Consider the following 19,943-nt stretch of genomic DNA (forward strand, 5'->3'; position numbering starts at 1 on the left):
GTGTGTCTCTTTTCCTGCTCTGAGCCTTTTTCTACATTATGCTTTTTGGCCCTAAACCTAGGAGGTTCACGACTCCGCCCACTGGTGCCACCTGTGATTTGGTCCGGGTGGTGAAATTGTTAGTTCCTTGAGCCGAATAACTAACTGGCTCAACGAAGTTGAACCGGATTTACCTCAATTTCAATACAAATACTCTAACAACAAATGATGGGTATGTATCATATGGTAAATGTATCGTTCAAGCCATCTTACACGGCAAGGTTGAAAATTAATAAAATATTGTAACGTTACCGTTGAGAACTATGCTAACCGGCAACTCAAGCTAGCTAGCTAACGTTTTAAAATACCTAACACTAGCTAACAGTTAACTGATTGCAGTCGACCAACACATTTCACTATTTTGTACAGCTCTGCAAAGTGTATAATAGGGAGCTGAAACTTGCAGTTTTTGCTGTGTATGTTGAGCGACAGACCTACGGAATTGAGTTGCTGTTAACGTTTATTTGCCAACTTGCAGCTAACGTTAGCTGTATGTCGGAAACGTTTATGTGCGTACACTGACGTGGCGTTACGTTACTATGCTAGCTATATTAAAAGGTTCTCAACTAAAAGGAAAAACTCACATTTGTATTTTTTAGATGAATGCATTCCCAGAGTTTAGCTAATATATTCTTACTTAAATGGTGATGCCATGCAGCGAAGATGCTTGTCAGTACCAGCTGTGTCCTGGTAGCTCTCAGCATCTTCAGACAGACATCACTCGGGCAATCTTAATTGTATTTCGTAGATAAAGAAGCCTGTAACCTTTCTCTAGCCTACTGATACTTAATTGGCCCAGATAATTTATTTACAATTAATTATCTAAGTGTGGTACAAACAAACAGATTTTCTTAGTTCCAACTGAAGAGTCGTAATTCAGTTGTATCATGTTCACTTGTTGAGACCTCTACCACAATTTACTACCTCAGTTCACCTGATTTCTTCTTCCGCGTTAAGTCTTATTGTCGCTTTGGACAAAAGCGTCTGCTAAATGACATAATTTAATGTAATGTCTTTGTACTTCGTATAGCGGTGAACACAGGCACATCTCTGATGCTGTCCAGTCTGCTGTCAGTGCTGGTGTTTGCTGGGATGCAGATGTTCAGTAAGCAGCTGGGCTCCACTGAGTGGCTCACCATCCTGGGAGGTTTCCTGGGCTCAGTCCTCTTCATCTGCTCCCTCACTGCATTCAATAACCTGGAAAACCTGATCTTTGGAAAGGGATTCCAAGCCAAGATATTCCCAGAGAGTAAGTGGTGACAATCCTGAAATCAAACTGATGCAGTCAGTCAATAGGCTGGACTTTTTTTTGCTAGCATGTTGTTTAGCCTTTTAATATTTCTCCCATGATATGGTGAGTGGAGTCTTCCATGACAGTTATTTACTTGTACTGTTTATATATTCATGACACCTTCTACATGCCCACATAATTCTGAATAATGGCTTACATTCTGGTTAAGGCCTTATTTAGGGAACACTGATTATATGCATCTTCATACAACTAATAGTCCTGTGTACATGAATAAACAGAGTATTCTGAATATTACTATGGAAACCAAGCTTGTGTCCACCTCAATAACGAACGGTAAATGGGATAAGGTGTTTTCATGCATCAGTATCCTTGATAATGCTGACATATCCAAGCTATTTTATTCTGGTTTCTCCTAACATTAACTTTATATTTTAAAGGATAGTGATTAAATGGACCATGTTATTAACAGAGTATGTGAGTATCTTAAACATTAAAGGGATTTTTGTGTGCATGTAAATCTAGACAGTGCAGACAGACATGACACAACTGTGCTCACTTTGTCTCACTCCTCTCTTGTATGTCTTGTTCCCCCTCTCTTCCAGTCCTGTTGTGCTTGTGCCTCTCACTGTTTGCCTCTGGTCTGGTACACCGTGTATGTGTCACCACATGGTGAGTAATAGTACCTCCACAGATCACAAATGCCTACTTCAGCTTCGTACTACAGGATTGAAAGACATTTCTGAAAGACTAGTCACTAACTGTCTTTCCCTTTGTGTTTTTTTTTGCCTTGTCATTCTTCCCCTCCAGTCTGATATTCTCCCTCTTTGCCCTCTACTACATCAACAAAGTGTCTGCCGCTCTCTATCAAGCAGCTGTTCCTGCAGTAACACCAGCCAAGGCAGCCAGCAAGGGCAAAAGGAAGAACTGAGCAGTCACTCAGATCACTTTGCATCCAGTCACCCAGTCAACATCTCCCAGTGCAGCTGATGGCCAATGACAACACATCAGATACCTAACATGTTTTGTCAGAACAATCTCTTATATTCATGCCCCTTTCAGCCTTTTTCTGTATTCTATATTTGTTTGGGAGGATGACACGGAAAGTTATGATGCAGGCAAATTTATCGGTGCATTTCAGTGACCCTAACACGCTCTTAGCCTTTTAGATTTCCACAGTTTTCTCTCCGACTGGTCATCTCAAACATGGAAGTACAACCTAGCTAAAACGGTTACCTACATTCCTTTCATCACCGTTTGCTCAGCACTTGTTTCAAACTGGTTGCATAGAGATTCATACGTCCATCAATTTGTTATTACATTTATACATTCATCAGGACGAACAATGCTTTTTTTTGTTTTTGTTAAGATTGATTTGTAATTAAAACCCTTTGAAAGACTATGAATGTGTTTTGTCAAAATTCATTTAGTTTACACACATAGACTGTTGATTTAAGTGGGTGTGGTGCAACCTAAAGGTTAAAGAAGCGGGACTGTGACTGGAAGGACAGCAGCTTCACTCCCAGGAGCAGCTGGGAAAATCAGGGCGGGGAAAGAAAGCGAGTAACGCTCTCCCTCTCCTTACAGCTGTGGTCGAGGTGGCCTGGAAAAGACACTGCTCCATATCAGCAGTAGTAGACTGGTTGTACTGGACCGGTCCCAGGCGTGTGAATATCATAATATAGCACTTTTACACGTCACAGAAACAGACTGTCTAAAAAAAAAGAAAGCAGGTAAAAGAAGAAACGTAAAATATAGAAGGATACAGGAGTGTAAAATGACAAACTAACTCCAAAATAAAAGAAAACCAACACATTGTAATAAAATATATTCAGGACTGCGATGAAAGAGCAGGCATGATCTTCAAAATCCTTGCTTGGATAAATAAAGGTTCAGAACAAGTGTATCCTGAAGAGCATAGGCTATACTGCACACAGCAAATTTCCCAGTGTTGATTTTTCAGTGACAATGATTTTAAGTTAACAGGTGTTGATTGGAGAGTTGTTTGTCCACTCAGAGCTGATATGACCCTGCGAGGGGCGGCTGTTCAAAACAAAAGTGTTAAAGTAACTGATGGGTGTGAACGTGTATAAATGTATCAATGTGTTGATTCATACACGCCAAGAGTTAACACTGGCGAAGTTTGCTGTGTTACTGCGATGTTGTAACATTGTAAGTTATTTACAGGTAGCAAGCTACTCTATACTTTCCAAAGCTCCGTATGCTAGGCAGGTAGCTACAATATTTTCACAGTTATACTTCAGCGAACTTCATTTATACATCTCTCTCTCTTACTCTCTTTCTCTATCGTTCTCTCTCTCTCTCCCCTCCTCTCTCATCATATGGGCGTTGCCTCGCTGACTATAAATTCTTGAATAAACTTTTCCCGAGTCCTTGCGCACTTCCCTGTATCCTACCCCGCACTTTTCTACTCCTTCGTCTTCTGGTAAGTTCAGTGCGTTTATTATGTTTTCCCCTAATTGTCTGTTTTCATTTTGTTGCCTCATGTTCTGTTTTTTAGGTGCCTGACCTTATAATGCAGTAAAAGACCGTTCATTTATTATGGAGACTGTTAGATGCGTCTGATTGTTCATAAGACGACTTCGATAGATGCATTAGGCCTACTAGCATTAGATTCTTGTACAAAGCCGCTTTTTGTTATACTCAGTTTGCTAAGTCAGATGACTGTTCAAGGTTTCTTTGGTGGGCTTGGACATTTTTGGCGCATTACGTAGGACTTTCTCCCAATTCGGACAAGTTGCAACTGGCCTTCCATTTGCAGTCCTTCCCTTAATGTTAAACCTTGTCTTTAGTTTCTCTCTAGACCACTTTTTCTTTGTATTAAAATCTCACCAGCAAAAAAACAGACGGAAGGACAAGGCGGGGGAGTGAAAGCCATGAGATAAGGAGTTGAGTTTGTGTGCCAGAAAATGAATAATATCCAAAGAATTTGCTTTGAGTGCCAATGAAACCAACACCCATATCCTCTCTTAACAATGCTGTTCGTTTTGGATCAAATACTACCTTCTGGAACTGGGGATATTGCAGCCTATAATGTCTGCTAAATTGAATGGCAAAGTGTGACTAAAGCTAGCAATCCAACAAGCATATGCAGGATCCCCAAGCCAGTCTGCCACCAGGATTCATCCCCTTACATACTTGTCTTTCCTCCTTCCAGCACCTGTCTCTGCTGCCATGCCTACTGAGCTGGAGAAATGCATGGAGTCCATGATCATGGTGTTCCACCGCTATGCTGATGAAGATGGCGATGGAAGGACCTTGACCAATAAGGAGCTGAGAAAACTCATGGAGACTGAGCTATCCTCCTTCCTGAAAGTAGGCGTCTCATTTCCTCTCTCATTTAATGTCAGTGTGCTGTTTACCCATCTATCCATATTTCTGTAACTCATCGCTCTTAATACAACCCTCCACCCCGAACCCCAATGTCTCTCTCTTACTCTCTCTCAGACCCAGAAAAACCCAGATGCAGTGTCTAAGATCATGAATGATCTGGACCAGAACAAGGATGGCAAGGTGGACTTTGAAGAATTTGTGTCCCTCATCGTTGGCCTTTCAATCGCCTGTGAGCAGTGTTACCAGGTCCACACAAAGAAGTGCGCCAAGAAGTGAAGGGCACATACTACGGAGATAATAAGATTGGGTTGGGGAAATTTTTAGAATAAGAAAATATTGGTAAATGTGTATGGTTTCACAAGTAAAAACTGACTTTGACATGATTTCAGCTTCTATGTGTCTGATTAGTGTTTTTGTTTCCGTCATAGTATGTTGGTTGTGCTGGGCTAATGTGATTTTTCACTTGTTGAGTACGAAATAAGAAAACACGAGTTGATTTGTGATTGTGTTCTGATGAGTTGGTAGTAGGAGTTGGAATGAGCCTAGTTTAGTTTGATCTGCGCCATCCATCTGTTGATCTTTAAAACACATGGCACCATTTCCATCAAGAAGAGCTCTGGCAAATCCAGTAAAATACTTCTAAAATATGCCAAGGGTGCAGTGATGGGTACACATCTGATGCACATTATTTGATCCATAAATCCTCTAATGTACCATTGAGGCAGTATTTTTCATAACGTACGTCTTACAGAGAGGTTTACTACCATAAGTAAACTGTTTCATATGAGAATGTGCTGGTATCAGATGTGGGTGTGTGTGTGTGTGTGTGTGTATGTGTGTGTTTGTGCTGCAAGGCCTATTGCGGTTGCGCTGCACATGGCTGTATGTCATGTGTTCGGTAATAATGCCAAATAAGCATGCTTACACTCTGCTATTGTCTGGCCTAGTCAGCGCATACTAGCACCAAATCAGGGCCAGATTTGATGGGAGTTATCAAGGTCGTTGGTTTTTGGAGGAGGTGGTATTTCTCTCATGGCCCACCTCCAGTTTAAAAGCCAAACTGCTCATTCTTGTAATTCATTCCAGCCTCACCTACACATGTCTGTGTAACACCTATCACACAACTGTGGCTCTCACTGGGCAGCCCTTATTCCAAGTGTGATTGACCCACATTATTTTTTTGTGTATGTGGGTGGGATTTCACAGGTGCAAGTTATAACAGTACAAAAAGTAGCTAAATGCACATTATATATAATTTTTAAGTGGAGACTGACTGATAGAAACAGCTGTTAACTACTGTTGCTAGATATGAAGTTGTACCTCAGATGAGAGGTAAACCATGTGCCATGGAGGGCCGAGAGTATGCAGGCTTTCATTCCAATCAAAGACTACACCAGGGCCCAGTTTTCCAAAACGTATCTGATAGGATATTAAATCTCAGAATTGGGTATTTCAAAACCGATAAAGGAAATTCTGATTAGTATTTGGATTTGGTGATCTAATCCTATATCTAGCTTCAATGTTGCTTCTGATTTTTTCAAAACTCAAGGAGGAAATTAGGATAGTTTTGATGCTAAAAATAAGGATAATCTTAATCCCACTGGAGATGTGGTTGTGGGGTTGATTTAGATAAAATCATAGGCCTTATTTTTCAAGGAATTGTGTTGAGGATTTGGGGGAAAATCAGCCTATGCACCCTAAAACTGATTATAAACACTGGGTAGTATTTCATATTTGCACTGCATTAAGTAAATCAAATCTTCAAAACAAAGTCTGACATCTACTGCCATTTTGTAGGTTAACAAAATATATATATGCTCTATCATGCTCATAGAAGTCACTATTTACATGTAGTTCATTTGTCGTTTTTGACCAAACATGCTGTAACATTATTTGTCCAACAGATGGCAACATAGAGGACTATTCAAACACTGCAAGTCCAGATTTTGAAATCTTGATCTTGTTATCTGAATCAGAATTATCCGCTCTGATCAGGTTTTGAAAAACTCACAAAAAATTGGTGAGACCATTCTGATCCTGGATTGCAAAAAAAGGAATTTGATTATCTGGATGATTCTGATCTTAATAAAAAGTTCTGAAAAACTGGGCCCTGTGTTTACTCTCATCCCACCACCGTTTCACATGGTTTCAGATCCCTGATGTATTGTCCTTAAATGACCACTAGATGTCATGATAACCCTAAAGGTCAGTCAGTTTGTCTCGTTCTTCCCCAGCATCCTCCCTCTGCCTCTTACTCTCTCTGGTTCCATCTCTAAGTGATGAAAGCCACCATGTCATAACCATAATAGTACATGTTTGTTGGGTCCAGACAGGGTGTGTAAGGCCAGATCTTATAGATGCAATAAATCTGTATTGTTAAGAGCCTGGAGAACTCGAGCTTGAGACAGGTTTATTTTAAGATGGCTGGGAAGTGAGGAGAAATAGTTTACTTGTTATGTTTGGGCACAGAACATCAGTTGAATGGGAGGCTATGGGACAGAAATATGTATTACAGGGTCTTGAGGTGATAGCTAGCATGCACAAGCACACAGTCTTTCTGGCCCTCATCTGGTGATGATATAATAGCATTGCTGATAGTGGTGTAGGAGCCATGATGATCACCTTGCTATTGTACAACTGACCAGACAGGACATACAAAGTAGTTGTCGAACAACTATTCATATATACACTTCAAATTAATCACTTCCTGCCAGAGCTTTTCAGTGGAGATGCATATATTTTGTGCTGCCCTTTTCACACGTAACAGAAATAACTCCCATCTCCTTTATGTATGCTCTCAGGTGGTTTGCTCTGTATACACCAAAATGTAGAAAAACCTGTACCCCACACCCATAATTTTTAACAAAACTTAAACCTACTCTTAAAATGCTGTAAGTAAATACCTTCCATGGCTCTGTCATTTGTGGTTTGTAGGTCAAGGGGTTGTTTTGCTATGTTTTTGGCATCGTTCTTGTTGCTTGGATAGGCTGTGGCTTCTCTTTGTCTCTTTGTCTCTTTGTCGGTGGATTACACCTGTTATGAAAACAGAAACTTAACTGCTGCAGTGTGCAGCTGTTGCATTACATTGAAATGATTATTCACATAATCCATAATCTTAAAAAAATCTATCTTTAAAACATTCACATAAGATTTGACAGCAAAACATATATTCAGAAAAGCACTAGAAGCTCTTGCGATTTGCTAAGCAGCCTTTAGCCTTTTCTAATAGTGTAGATCTCCATCTCCATGGTGCAGACTTACCACTGCAGAGGTACAGTCCCTCTCCAGCAGTGATACTGTAGCACATGCCCCAGCTGGCAGAGTGTGGAGAGATGAACACCATTTATTGTAATTACCACCACATGATCCTTCGTCTCCATTCCCATTCACTCCCCTGCAAGGAGAATCCGATAACGCTCGATAGGTGAAAGTAATATGGCCAAACCAAAGAGAGGCTGGCACTTAACTGTTTGAACTGATATATAAAGGGGACTTGGTAGGGGGTAAGAGAAGGGAATAGTAGAAGAAAACGCTGCTTGTCTGCTGCCTTGGAACAGCGGAATGGAAAATGGAGGTTGAGTTACATAACAGTCAGGCAGGATGAATGGGAGTTGCTTGCGTGAAAAAAACTTGTTCAAACACACTCATAGGCATACTTTGGACTTGTTTCCACTGGCCTGCAACGCTGTTATTATCCCAATGCTCATGATACCAAAAGAATCATGAAACATCCTTTTCATCAGTCTCATCATTATGCAAAACCCTTCTGAAACTCTGTAAACCTTGGCAAAAAGATATCAAGCGTTTCCTCTAGCCCTAAAATAATTTTACAACATTTGTAAAACTCTAGTGGAAACAGGATGATAGAGAGAGACGTGTTCATGCATGCACACACACACACTCACACACACACTCAACGTTCTGACTCAAACCCTCCACTTCAGACTGAAATGGAATCTATTCACTGTAACTTTCCACTTAATTCAACATAATTTCTCCACAGTAGACCAAACTTACCAGCTCTTCACAGAAGAGAGAGATTCCCCCAGAGAACAAGTCTGTGATATGCAATACTATTCTTACATGCCATAGTATGAAAAACAGCTCACACACCCATGCACACACATACTGTATGGTTGCAATATTCACTAGTGCAAGCATTCACTTATTCTTTGACAAAACAAACATGAATGTCATATCAATCTTTTGAGCAATATTGAATCCACTATAATTATGGAGTGGCACAACAGTGAGACAGGACTGGTGAAGCCGGTTTGGGTGGAGGGAACACATTTCCAGTGTGTGAATCATTGCTGGTGTGTGTTTATGTGTGTGTGTGTGTGTGTGTGTGCGTGTATGAGTCAGCATGTGTCTACTCTTTAAGAGGAGGCTTTCTCTACAGTCTGACATCAGTCTCACACGGGACCAAGCTGGTGACACACACATCATCTCCCTTCTCCTGGTGAACACTACTCTACGGTGAGTACAGATGGAAGGACAGAGAATGGCAATACAATATTCAGAAACAAAGCATGAAAGAGCACAAGAGAGCCTGAAACATGATGATAGAATGTTGTTTATATGCTGGCAATATTATTCTTTACGACTTATATTATAAGACTTGAGAGCAATTTCATGAATCTGCTTGCAAACTTTCACAGTATCTTCACTTAATTCTGCTGCAAATACAAGTCTTTGGAGAGTGTTTCTCATTCACCTTTCTACCCTTGATTTTGATTTTTAACCTGGAATTTCTCCATCATAGCCATTAGGCTACCAGCATACTTATCTAACTGTCCACTATCAAAGGATTTCGTAAAGTTTGACAATTTGTATGTCTGAAAAATTCTTTGTCACAACTTTTTTCTCCATCCATCCTGTATGCTTCAAATGCATTTTACTCCTGTGCTTCTCTTTTATTTACTCACAATCAAATAACAATTCACTCTTTTCCTCCAGCTACAGCTATGCCTAATCTAGAGCAGGTCATCATCTCCATGGTGGAGTTGTTTGAGGAGTATGCAGGCCAGGAAGGCAAGAAATACCAGATCAGCATGGACGAGCTCAAGCAGACGCTAGAGAAAGAAGTGGAGAGCCCCAGCCTCAAAGTGAGAGACTCAACACATTCACTCTACCTCAACATACCACACGGCAACAATAAGCATGCATATCTAGCATAGATACAGCATCCACATATTATCCAGTTTGTCATTCACATGTGTTTGTGTGTGTGTGAGTGTGTTTACCTGCATACATGTGTGTTTTGTACTGTGTGCATGCATTTCTTCACAAACAGATATACATTATACACGACCCAGCAGGTTTCGTGCTCTCTGGTAACTGTAAGCATATGTTCTCCCAGGAGAAAATCCATGCAGATGACATCAAAGAGGCCATGGATATGCTGGACAAGAACCACGATGGTGTGGTCAACTTCCGCGAGTACTCTAGGTGTGTGGCTGCACTGGCCAAAGGCTACTACAAACAGAAGAGGGGCAAGGGTGGCAAGGGGGGCAAGGCCAAGGAAGGAGAGCAAGAGGACTAAGGGAGAAGATTTACCATGAAACAACCAAAGAGTTTCTAGCTTAAAAATGTACATTTAACTAAATATTTTGTGCATATGGCGTATAGATGTCATATGCGATGCTGCCTACACTGACGACGGGTGTGTCCAATGGGGACGGACATACAGCACAGATAGCTTAGACACTACTGGTATCGGGCCATTTGCACATCTACTGAGCAGCTTATGTAGCTCAAACCTGTGTTGTTGATACACTTTGATGTGCAGAATGTAATATGCAGAGTGTCTTAGTCTCTCTGTATCTTGGTTTCGAAATGTACTTAATTGTACTGTAGTTTGTCGCTGGCTGAGAATTAATAAAAACCAATAGAATATTTGATTTAATGTGGGCTTTTTTCCCTGTTTGTTTTTGGCAATCACTGCATGTGTAGCAGGCATTAAATGTCATGTGGAATGAAACAAGCATGGACTCATCAAACATTCAACACAGGTTACCCAATATGTTCTGTGGTGCATGCATCACTGTCAGTGCTTCCTCAATGGTCTTGTCTGGGCTATTCTTTCCAATCCTATTGATGGGAGTCTCCCACAGGTCAAAGCTTTGTCTATGTGCAGCTGATATCAGATCCTGTTCATATCATTTTCCTCCCTCTTCTGAGTCACTGCATCTCTCCCTCTCTCTCTCTCTATCTCTCTCTCTCTCTCTCTCTCTCTCCATCCATCTGACTTTGAATCTGTCAGCCAGTTGAAGCAGAATAAAAGGATGGCTCCTGGTCTGATGCCTCCGAGCTCTCTCCAGTTAGAACTTGGCATAAAATATCTATGGAAGCCTGTTTCCACCACCCGTTAAAAAAAATCTGGCACATTTATTTATTTTTTCATCATCAAGTGAGATTTTTTTCTCAATAGTATGACTTAATATCTCATAAGTATGACTTAGTATCTCATAATTATGAGATGCTAAGTCATAATTATGACATACTAAGTCATAATTATGAGGTACTATCTCATAATTATGAGATACTAAGTCATAATTAAGAGATGCTAAGTCATATTCATGAGATGCTATCTCATAATTATGAGATGCTAAGTCATAATTATGAGATACTATCTCATAAATATGACACTCACAGGCCACTTTATTAGGTACACCTGCTCATTAACACAAACAGCCTGCTCATGTGGCTGCAACTCAATATACAGTATAAAGCATGCAGACATGGTGAAGTGGTTTAGTTTTTTGTTTGACCAAACATTAGAATGGGCAAGATGTGTGATCTAAGCATGTTTGATTGATTGACAATAAACATCCAATGAGCAGCAGTTCCAAAAACACTTTGTTAATGAAAGAGGTCAGAGGTCAGAGGAGAATGGACAGGCTGGTTCAAGCTAACAGCAACAGATGACCACCTGCTACTACATAGGTGTACCTAATAAAGTGGCTGGTGTAAGTCAGAAATATGAGATTTATTATGAGATAGTATCTCATAATTATGACTTAGCATCTCATAATTATGAGATAGTATCTCATAAATATGACTTAGCATCTCATAATTATGACTTAGTATCTCGTAATTATGACTTAGTATGTCATAATTATGAGATAGTATCTCATAAATATGGCTTAGCATCTCATAATTATAACATAGTATCTCATAAATATGACTTAGCATCTCACAATTATGACTTAGCATCTCATAATTATGAAATACTAACTCATGACGAAAAACAAAAAAATGCGCCAGATTATTTTTTTATGTGCAGAATGTAATACTTAATTGTACTGTAATTTGTCACTGGCTGAGAATTAATAAAAACCAATAGAATATTTGATTTAATGTGGGCTTTTTTCCTTGTTTGTTTTTGGCAATCACTGCAGGCATTAAATGTCATGTGGAATGAAACAAGCATGGACTCATCAAACATTCAACACAGGTTACCCAATATGTTCTGTGGTGCATGCATCACTGTCAGTGCTACGTGGGAACTGGGAAGTGCATACATATTAAACTGCTTATCACTGAAAAAAAAAAAAAAAAAAAAACCTCCACACTCCAGACAATGACAAAATGGTATTCAGATACATTGAAACACTTCTTTACTAAATTTTAACAATGATTTAACACATGTAACACATTCAGTGTTCATGTGTGTGCTGTTTTTGTGCCAATAAGCTTTTGCTGTGATCAGCAGTTTAATGTATTTATTTATTTATTTTTATTTTATCCATAGAGGCAGCATTGCCCACATATTACTGTAATACTGTTACACAAAATATGGTAAAAAGATGTAATTTATTATGAGGTTTTTGTCACAGTATCAGTTGGAGCTTCTGAATACATATCCCTTTTACTTCAACTGGAATCAACATATTGACCATAGATATAGAAAGAAAGAAATAGAAAGATGTTTTTTGAAATAGAAAGATGATTTTTGAAATGTTACTTGCAAACGTTTTAATGACTGGTGTACAAAGTCCAGAGATGTATGTGAGTTGTAATAGTAAGATTGTACCAGTGGGTGGCAATGTGTAGCCCAGTCTTGAAAGCACAATAAGAAGGGGGCGGGGCTACGTGTCTAGCCCCGCCCAATATGTAGCCCCGCCCCAACTGTGTAGTCAAAAATACAATCTAAATGAATTAATTTGTGTAATAATTTCCTTTATTTCATTTTAGAATGTTGAATAATACTGACAAATATATTAAATTTAATATATATGTTTACATGGTTCATAAGTAGGCCTACATGTACACAGATTATATTCTAAATTTAATTGTGTCCAAATGTGTTCAAGAGCACTACATAGTCATAAAATATTGTGTAGCACTGCAGGAAATGTGATAAAAAAATGTTAGCATTTCCTGGTGGTTCCATGTCAATTTGTGTCTCCAGCTCTTCCCAAACACCTTAGGCACTCACATGTGGTTATGTTGTCTGTCGGTCAACATCACCACAGAGTGCAGGTGGTTTACACATGTGGTTATAAACACATGCGTAAACCACCTGCACTGTCCACCACCTGCAAACCACCTGCACTCTCCCTACTGTCAGGCAGGTGGAGCAAGTGTATCAAGTGTACAACAGCATCTGCCCAGCTGAGTATTGGTCCTGTAAGCATAGTATGTTCTCCTGTAGATCTCAAGTAGGTTTTTGAATATAATCCTTCGATTTAACATTGCAATGTATAAGCCTGTGGAATTAATTTCCTTTCCAGATGTACAGAATATGGAACATACTTTGATGTAATCCAATAGAGCAAATTAAGTTAATAAGTAGTCTGCCACGTACCGCAAATTACAGGGTGTGGCTGCACAGGTAAAACTATAAAGTCTGTGTGTGTGTGTGTGGAGTGGTGGGGTGGGGGGTAGGGGGTGGGAGGGTTCTTTGTGTGAGTTACAATGAATCCCCAGCCTTTTCAAAACTGGTATGCCTAGAGGTAATGAAGAATAGCAAACAGACCACATATCCATAAATGCAGCATACATGTTCAATCAGCATGTCTCAAAACATAAAAACCTTCATGAGCCAGCTGGAGCTATTGATTTTAATGATGCTATGATTCTTCCTGGCTTAATATCAAAGCTAAGACACACTCTGTTGTGCTCCAAGAGCAGTGTTCACACCTAAAACGTACAGATCAAAGTTGACAGACATACAGTGAAATGTGGCTCCATTGTTTGACAACTTTGTTGTTCCCACTTTGTATTGCTAGATATGAAAATGACCATGCCATTCAGGAAGAAAAGCAGCACCATTGATCCCACACTCAGCTAGTGTGTGTGTGTGTGTGTGTGTGTGTGTGTGTCTTGGATGTTTGCCTGCCTCTAACTCCAGGAGTTGCCTCCTCTTATCATTTTATGGTTACAAAAATGATAACTGGGACTTATTGCACTTTCCATGAACACTCATGGACACTTGACTAGTAGTACTCATTCAAGTACTCATTCATATACAGTATATTGTTGCAAATTTGAATCATATGGCCAAGGAAAGCCTGGAAAGGGTGCTTTATGGCATGAAGATCTACTTTGAAAGACTTCTTTATTGATATTTAGAGAGAAAACAAATAAAAAAACATCATACACCTGTTAAAGTTGGTCCTCATTTGCAATATAAATGGACTATGTTATGGGGTTAATTCGCCATGTTGCCTTAATATAATGAGGGTCAATTCCTGCTTACACCAGAACAGGTGAATCAAATAGAATAGAATAGATTTCCATGGCAGTTGGCAATACACTTTTATTCTGCTTTAGATAAGATATCATTGACTCTTATGTGTTTTTGCCTCATGACTTGCATTGCAAATCAGTTCGCAACCGTCCAACCCAGTTTTGGTTATAGGCTTGAACTATGGAAATGAGGTAAATAAGAGAATACGTAATATCATGCATTTGTTCTTACTTTCTCTGTTGTGTATTGATGGTGGTAGAATGTATGGGCCCATACAATTGACCACCAAAGACAATGCTTAACACTGGATATTGCGTTTATTCCAACAAAACCACATGTGACCTGGGATGACGTAGGGCAGGAAAGCCCCCCTTACCTAAGCCCTGCGGTCAACCTTTATTTAAACAGAGAAAACGCACTGAGAGCAGGTATGCCATGTTTCCAGGGTAAAAAACAATACATAAAATCAAATGGATTACAGAGAAAAAAGACAATAAATAATGATAAAAGAACAGACAACAATTATAAGATAAGACAAATAGTACAAATGGGGAATTAGTGACAGCTATTATTCACATGCTGCAAGTTTGTTCTGATTGCTGAAACAAATTGGGAGTGTTGAGTCATCAAGTCTAAGTGTATCCTGCAATTTGTTCCATCTAATAGGTGTGTAATAACCAAAGGCAGGTTCACCCACATTTGCTCTGATATAAGGAGTCTCCAGAGTGATATATTCCTGAGCACAAGTGTGACAGGGTGATTTCCTATACTGCAGGAGACAAGTGAGGTAACTTGGTAGTTTCTGTAATAAGGATTGATATATAAAAAGTAAGCAGTGCTGCTCCGGCCTAGAGAGAAATGTCCAGTTTACATTTTGATACAGAACAGTGATGTGTGCAATAGCCATCACCAGTAATGAAATTAAAACGCTGTGGATCCAGGGGCTATAAACTGCATCATCATAATCAAGGACAGACATAAAATTTGACTGAACTAATTGTTTTCTACCCTCCATTGTGAGGCATCCTCTGTTTCTATAGTAGAAATCAAGCTTAATTTGGTTATTCTTTCAATTAAAACTAATTTGAGATCAATCGGTGACCTCTGAATGGCATCAAAATCCTGTTGAAGGATACTAAACACTTGCCTGACAGTGGGAGCGCTCAAATACACAATAGTGTCATCTGCATAAAGGTGGTGTTTAAAATGTGTGATATTCAGCCCTATGTTATTGGTATAGATGGTGAAGAGTGCAGGACCACGACTGAACCTTGTGATACTCCCTTTAAATATACATTGTGTCCTATCATGCATTTAATTTCTGAACCAGTTACAGGAAGAAATATCAAAGCTAATATCAATGAGACGAACAGATGGTACACAACATTCCAAGTGTGCCATTCATTTTCTATGAGAGGATGGCGGTGAGAGGATTTTCATTGCTCTGCCTAGGCAGAAGGGAAGTGAAGCTTGTTCCTGTGGAATTGCCGTGCTGGTGCATGAGACGTGCACACGCAGGCTGGTGGCACTAGTCGCCAGAGTTAAAATCTGTTCAACTTTTGCAAGATTTCCCTGTATGGTCCAGCCAATCAGTTTTCAGAGCCAATCAGTTTTTGTTTTTTGATCGACCAGTAAGAATTAACTTTATTGTCTAGTGAAATCAAGAAGAGATGGACGTCCTGATAAATATTGGTTTTAAGTGTAACCTCCTCAAGAACCACCACAGGATGATAAGCCACCTTATCATCCTCACCGCTCCCTGTGTGAAGGCGGAGGCACTGTTATCACCACCTGTTGATGTGAGCCGATTATTTGCAGAGAGTTCATTAGTGTACCAATGAACACCACCTTTTGGCAGGATGTGAGGGAGCTCTTGTCGTAGTTGACACTAATACCCAGCTGGGTCACATGGGAAGCGAGAACTGCTGTGTCTTGGACTGCAGGCTCCCAGGTCAGGGCACAGATCAGCCAGTTGTCGGAAGGATTTGTATGCCTTTGAGGCACCACTCTTAAACCTGCGTGGCTCTATGACTGGTAAAGGGAGCTAATAATCGCAAATTACCTGAGAGAATAAGGCAGACCTCAGGATGATAGCAGCGTATATATGGAAGAGAGCATGGCTGCCCTGTGTCATCCTGGACCTGCACATGCGCAAGATGGACAATATCCAGTGGCACTGCCTCTGTGACTCCATGTAGTCTAGCTGCTCTCGTTTTCCATCCAGTTGAGAGTTGAGTTGAGGACAAAGACAGGAAACAGAATGCAGAGAAATCAGCAGAGATTTGGTTTCCCTGCGTGACAGCACTCCTTCACTCCCCCTACAAGAGTTTAGTGTGAGAGAGAACTTTTCTCATTCTTAACTAATGTGAACAGAAAGCAGAGTGCACAAGCCAATGTAATTTATCATGAACTTGGAGTCCTCTCAATCCTTCCGAAAAGCTCCAGTGGTTTGGTTTTTGAAATATTAGAAGCAGTAGATGTCTTAGTAATCCTGTTGGTAGTCAATGGGACTAAAAACAGCTTGTATGGAAAATTATTTCCATACAAGGAAACATTTTGGAATGCACTGTATTTGATATTTCAGGGTAATGGTAGCTACATTCTGCCTCTAGTGCCTCAAAAACTGTAACAAGAATCAAGTGTGTGTTGGTTTGACAAAAATGACTCCCATTCCATTTTAAATCAGAGAGGTTCAACCATCCCTTACACTAAGGTTTGTAATTTGCTGTTGTTATACAGTTAGCTCTGAAATTATGCGAGTGAGGGTAGTAGGAGTGGAGGGGATGTTAGAGGAATGGAGCTGGCATAAAAGAGCTGGCATCAGGAAGTAATTACGTGACTGAGAGGACCCATTATAGCTGCCTCTGTTGGTTAAGGGAGGATGAAGCAAATAGTTCTGCGTGACAGAGGGACGGAGAGACTTTGTTGAATTCAGTTGAGCTATTCTAAACTGTTGTTTTTTGACTGAGGGGAACTTTTTTCTTAACAATCTTTATTATTTCCTTATGTAATTCTATACATTGTAATCATATAGTTTTCACCTAATACTGGTACCTACACTGCATTAACATGAGCGTCAACATTCACATAATCTTATGTTACATCTACATTTTGAAGGCAAACTAAAGAGAACTTTCAGGAGAAGGGAGACATGGAGGGAGGGAAGAGGGAGGGAGGGACTAAAGGAGGGGAGAGTTGTAATTTTCCATTGTAAGATGGTTAGAGAGCCAAACACTGACATGCACAAACTGTCTATGAGAAGCATTATACATTATTGAAGTCTTCAATTCCAAAAAGATGAAAGAGAGAGAGCGAGAGAGGGAAAGAGAGAGAGAGAGAAAGAGAGAACATTTAAGACATTCACAGCCCTAGGTATATGTCCTCACTTGTTTGTGCTTGCACTGTTGCTTTCTCCTCTCTCTTTCTCTTTCTCTCTCTCTCTCTCTCACACACACACACACACACCAGAGAGTGAGAAATAGAGCCGTACCCTGAGCAAACACAGAAGCCATTGTATTGTACTGTGTGGGTCTCATATTTCCTAGTGTCCTATGGTAACTCATATTAAACTTAGTTGGATGATGGCAGCCTTATTATTGTGAAAACCAAACTACAGCCAAGTGAAATCAGCTCTGCTTTTCAAACTATCATTCTTTTCCAGGGATAGATTCAGCCAAAACACTGGCCATAAACTATAATGACTCATAACAAACTCTTGTATAAGCGGGGCTGTTGAACTGCTGCGGGCTTTTTGGATCAAGTTAACTTATTGCGTATGAGTTTTATCGATTTCCTGAAAGCAATATGTTAAAAACCTGATTCACATCATGTGTGCATCAAATAAGTGTGTGACTGCAGAAGCAAAAGAGCACTGAACAGAGAAACACTTTTTAGCAGAGGAAGAAGTAAGATAAAAGGTGGGAAAAGAAAGGAACTAGATAGAAATAATAACAGATGCAAAGAGGGAGAAAAATAGAGAAGACTCATCTGTCTTCATTTAGCTGAAACCATGTCCCCATTTAACTCCAATGCTTTATGTCGTAATTAAGCTTCTTCCTCCTCTGAAATCCCCCGCTCTGGACACACACACACACACACACACACACACATACACACACACACACACACACACGCAGGCACATAGTTGTGTACTGGAATCAACCACTGAGTTGTAGTGGAAAGTTTTTGTCGGTCTTGTTGCTGTGTCCCTGTAGAGCCCCAGAAAGTACACAATATACAACAGCAGCCAGTTCAGCCAGACACAGAGAGCCCTGCTCACCTTAACACATACAGTAGACTATAAACTGTACACTGTATGGGTATTTTGATCATTCAGTACAACATATTATTTAAGCATATGTTGCATCCATATAAGCATCCGGAATATCAGCTAACTCATCTAACTCTAAAAGAATTGTGGAAATAAAGATGCCAGAGCTTTGACTTTAAGGTAGTAGAACTTCAAACATCCTCAATATTGTTTACCTGCCCTGATGTTACAGAACTAGATGAACAAGTGGCTCCCTTTTCCAAGCCTACTTTTCATATCTATGTTTTCAAACATCACGTCACTATCTTCTTAACAGCCAAATGCCAGATAAGGGGATGTTTTGCTGGCGAGTTGGTGCATTCCTGTAGTCAAATGAGTTCTGCTCTGGCTTAGCCAACTTTGATGTTGTTTGCTGATCGGTTTGGCTTTACTGTCTGTCATCAACAGCCTGCTTTTACAACAAATGGCATAGATGAAATACATTGTGCATTTTGTGAGCTGTTTGCTATCTAAACGTTTATTGGAAATAAAGGTAGGACACAATTTGATAGTTTACTTTTAGAGATTTAGTTCTTAGTTTTTGTCTGTGGACTGGCCATCTAATTAGCTGGAGAACCCACAAGCATTCTTCTGCCGAAGACTGTGCTCCACCCCGGGAATTCACAAAACATGACTTTAATGTCTGTCATTCTACCACTTAATCCACCAATGCAATGTGTGTGTGTGTGGGGGTGGGGGGTGGGGGGGTGGGGGGGGGTAGATAGACAAGTTGAGAAAGAGAGAGAGAGAGAGAGAGAGAGAGAGAAAGAGAAAGGGACTGAAGTAGACAATACTAGTTTGTACTTGAGCCAACGTTAATTCTGATTCCCTCTTCAACTTTAACACTGAATCTGCAATCTGACTTCTTTACCGCTGCATAAGAACAATCACTCTCATTCGTGATGACAGACAATCCAGTGTAGTCTTCATTAATAAAAGTGGCAGTATCATCTAACATCAAATGGGCAGAATGCATTTGCTTAAGGCACATATTGTCTCCACACACATTCTCTGCCAGTGAATCACCAACCAAGTTATGGAACCCGTGACTCCACCCAACTGCTCCTTCTGTCTTCCTCTTTTTCCCTCTGAGAGGGATGTAGACAGAAATACTGAATCCAGACCCTCCCTCTGAGAGCTTTATCTGCTAACACACAACTGCCAGTTACCCATTTTGTGATCATAGCAACACCGGACACACTGCACATAAACACAGTCTGTGCGTGCAGAGACAAGTGGTCGCTGAGTGAGCTGCTCTCTGTTGCAAAATACCAAGCTAAGACGCTAAGCTCTCC

General features: G+C 40.1%; 3 protein-coding genes across 4 annotated transcripts; all 3 read left to right on the forward strand.

Moving 5' to 3' along the window:
- The first annotated feature begins 74 nt into the window (after positions 1–74).
- On the forward strand, positions 75–2,688 carry krtcap2 (keratinocyte associated protein 2). Its single transcript, XM_071512923.1, has 4 exons — positions 75–211; positions 1,070–1,288; positions 1,894–1,960; positions 2,099–2,688. Exons 1-4 carry the CDS (start codon positions 205–207, stop codon positions 2,217–2,219), a joined length of 414 nt encoding a protein of 137 aa, XP_071369024.1. The 5' UTR covers positions 75–204; the 3' UTR covers positions 2,220–2,688.
- A 927-nt stretch (positions 2,689–3,615) lies between these two features.
- Positions 3,616–5,025, forward strand: s100a10b (S100 calcium binding protein A10b). Its single transcript, XM_071512919.1, has 3 exons — positions 3,616–3,734; positions 4,467–4,624; positions 4,757–5,025. The coding sequence occupies exons 2-3, from the start codon at positions 4,484–4,486 to the stop codon at positions 4,916–4,918; spliced, it is 303 nt and encodes a 100-aa protein (XP_071369020.1). The 5' UTR covers positions 3,616–3,734; positions 4,467–4,483; the 3' UTR covers positions 4,919–5,025.
- A 3,982-nt stretch (positions 5,026–9,007) lies between these two features.
- s100w (S100 calcium binding protein W) lies at positions 9,008–10,545 on the forward strand. Of its 2 annotated transcripts, none has more exons than XM_071512924.1 (3): positions 9,008–9,121; positions 9,602–9,750; positions 10,005–10,545. In XM_071512924.1, exons 2-3 carry the CDS (start codon positions 9,610–9,612, stop codon positions 10,185–10,187), a joined length of 324 nt encoding a protein of 107 aa, XP_071369025.1. In that variant the 5' UTR covers positions 9,008–9,121; positions 9,602–9,609; the 3' UTR covers positions 10,188–10,545. The 2 variants fall into 2 exon arrangements, with proteins under 2 accessions (XP_071369025.1, XP_071369026.1); XM_071512925.1 differs by having other exon boundaries at positions 9,015–9,121; positions 9,608–9,750.
- The last annotated feature ends 9,398 nt before the right edge of the window (positions 10,546–19,943 follow it).

Source organism: Centroberyx affinis, unplaced genomic scaffold, assembly GCF_046629955.1.
Source record: "Centroberyx affinis isolate AG114_WGS23_722 - 3 ecotype Tasmania unplaced genomic scaffold, CSIRO-AGI_Caff_v1 ptg006633l_1, whole genome shotgun sequence".
Classification (NCBI taxonomy): Eukaryota; Metazoa; Chordata; class Actinopteri; order Beryciformes; family Berycidae; genus Centroberyx; species Centroberyx affinis.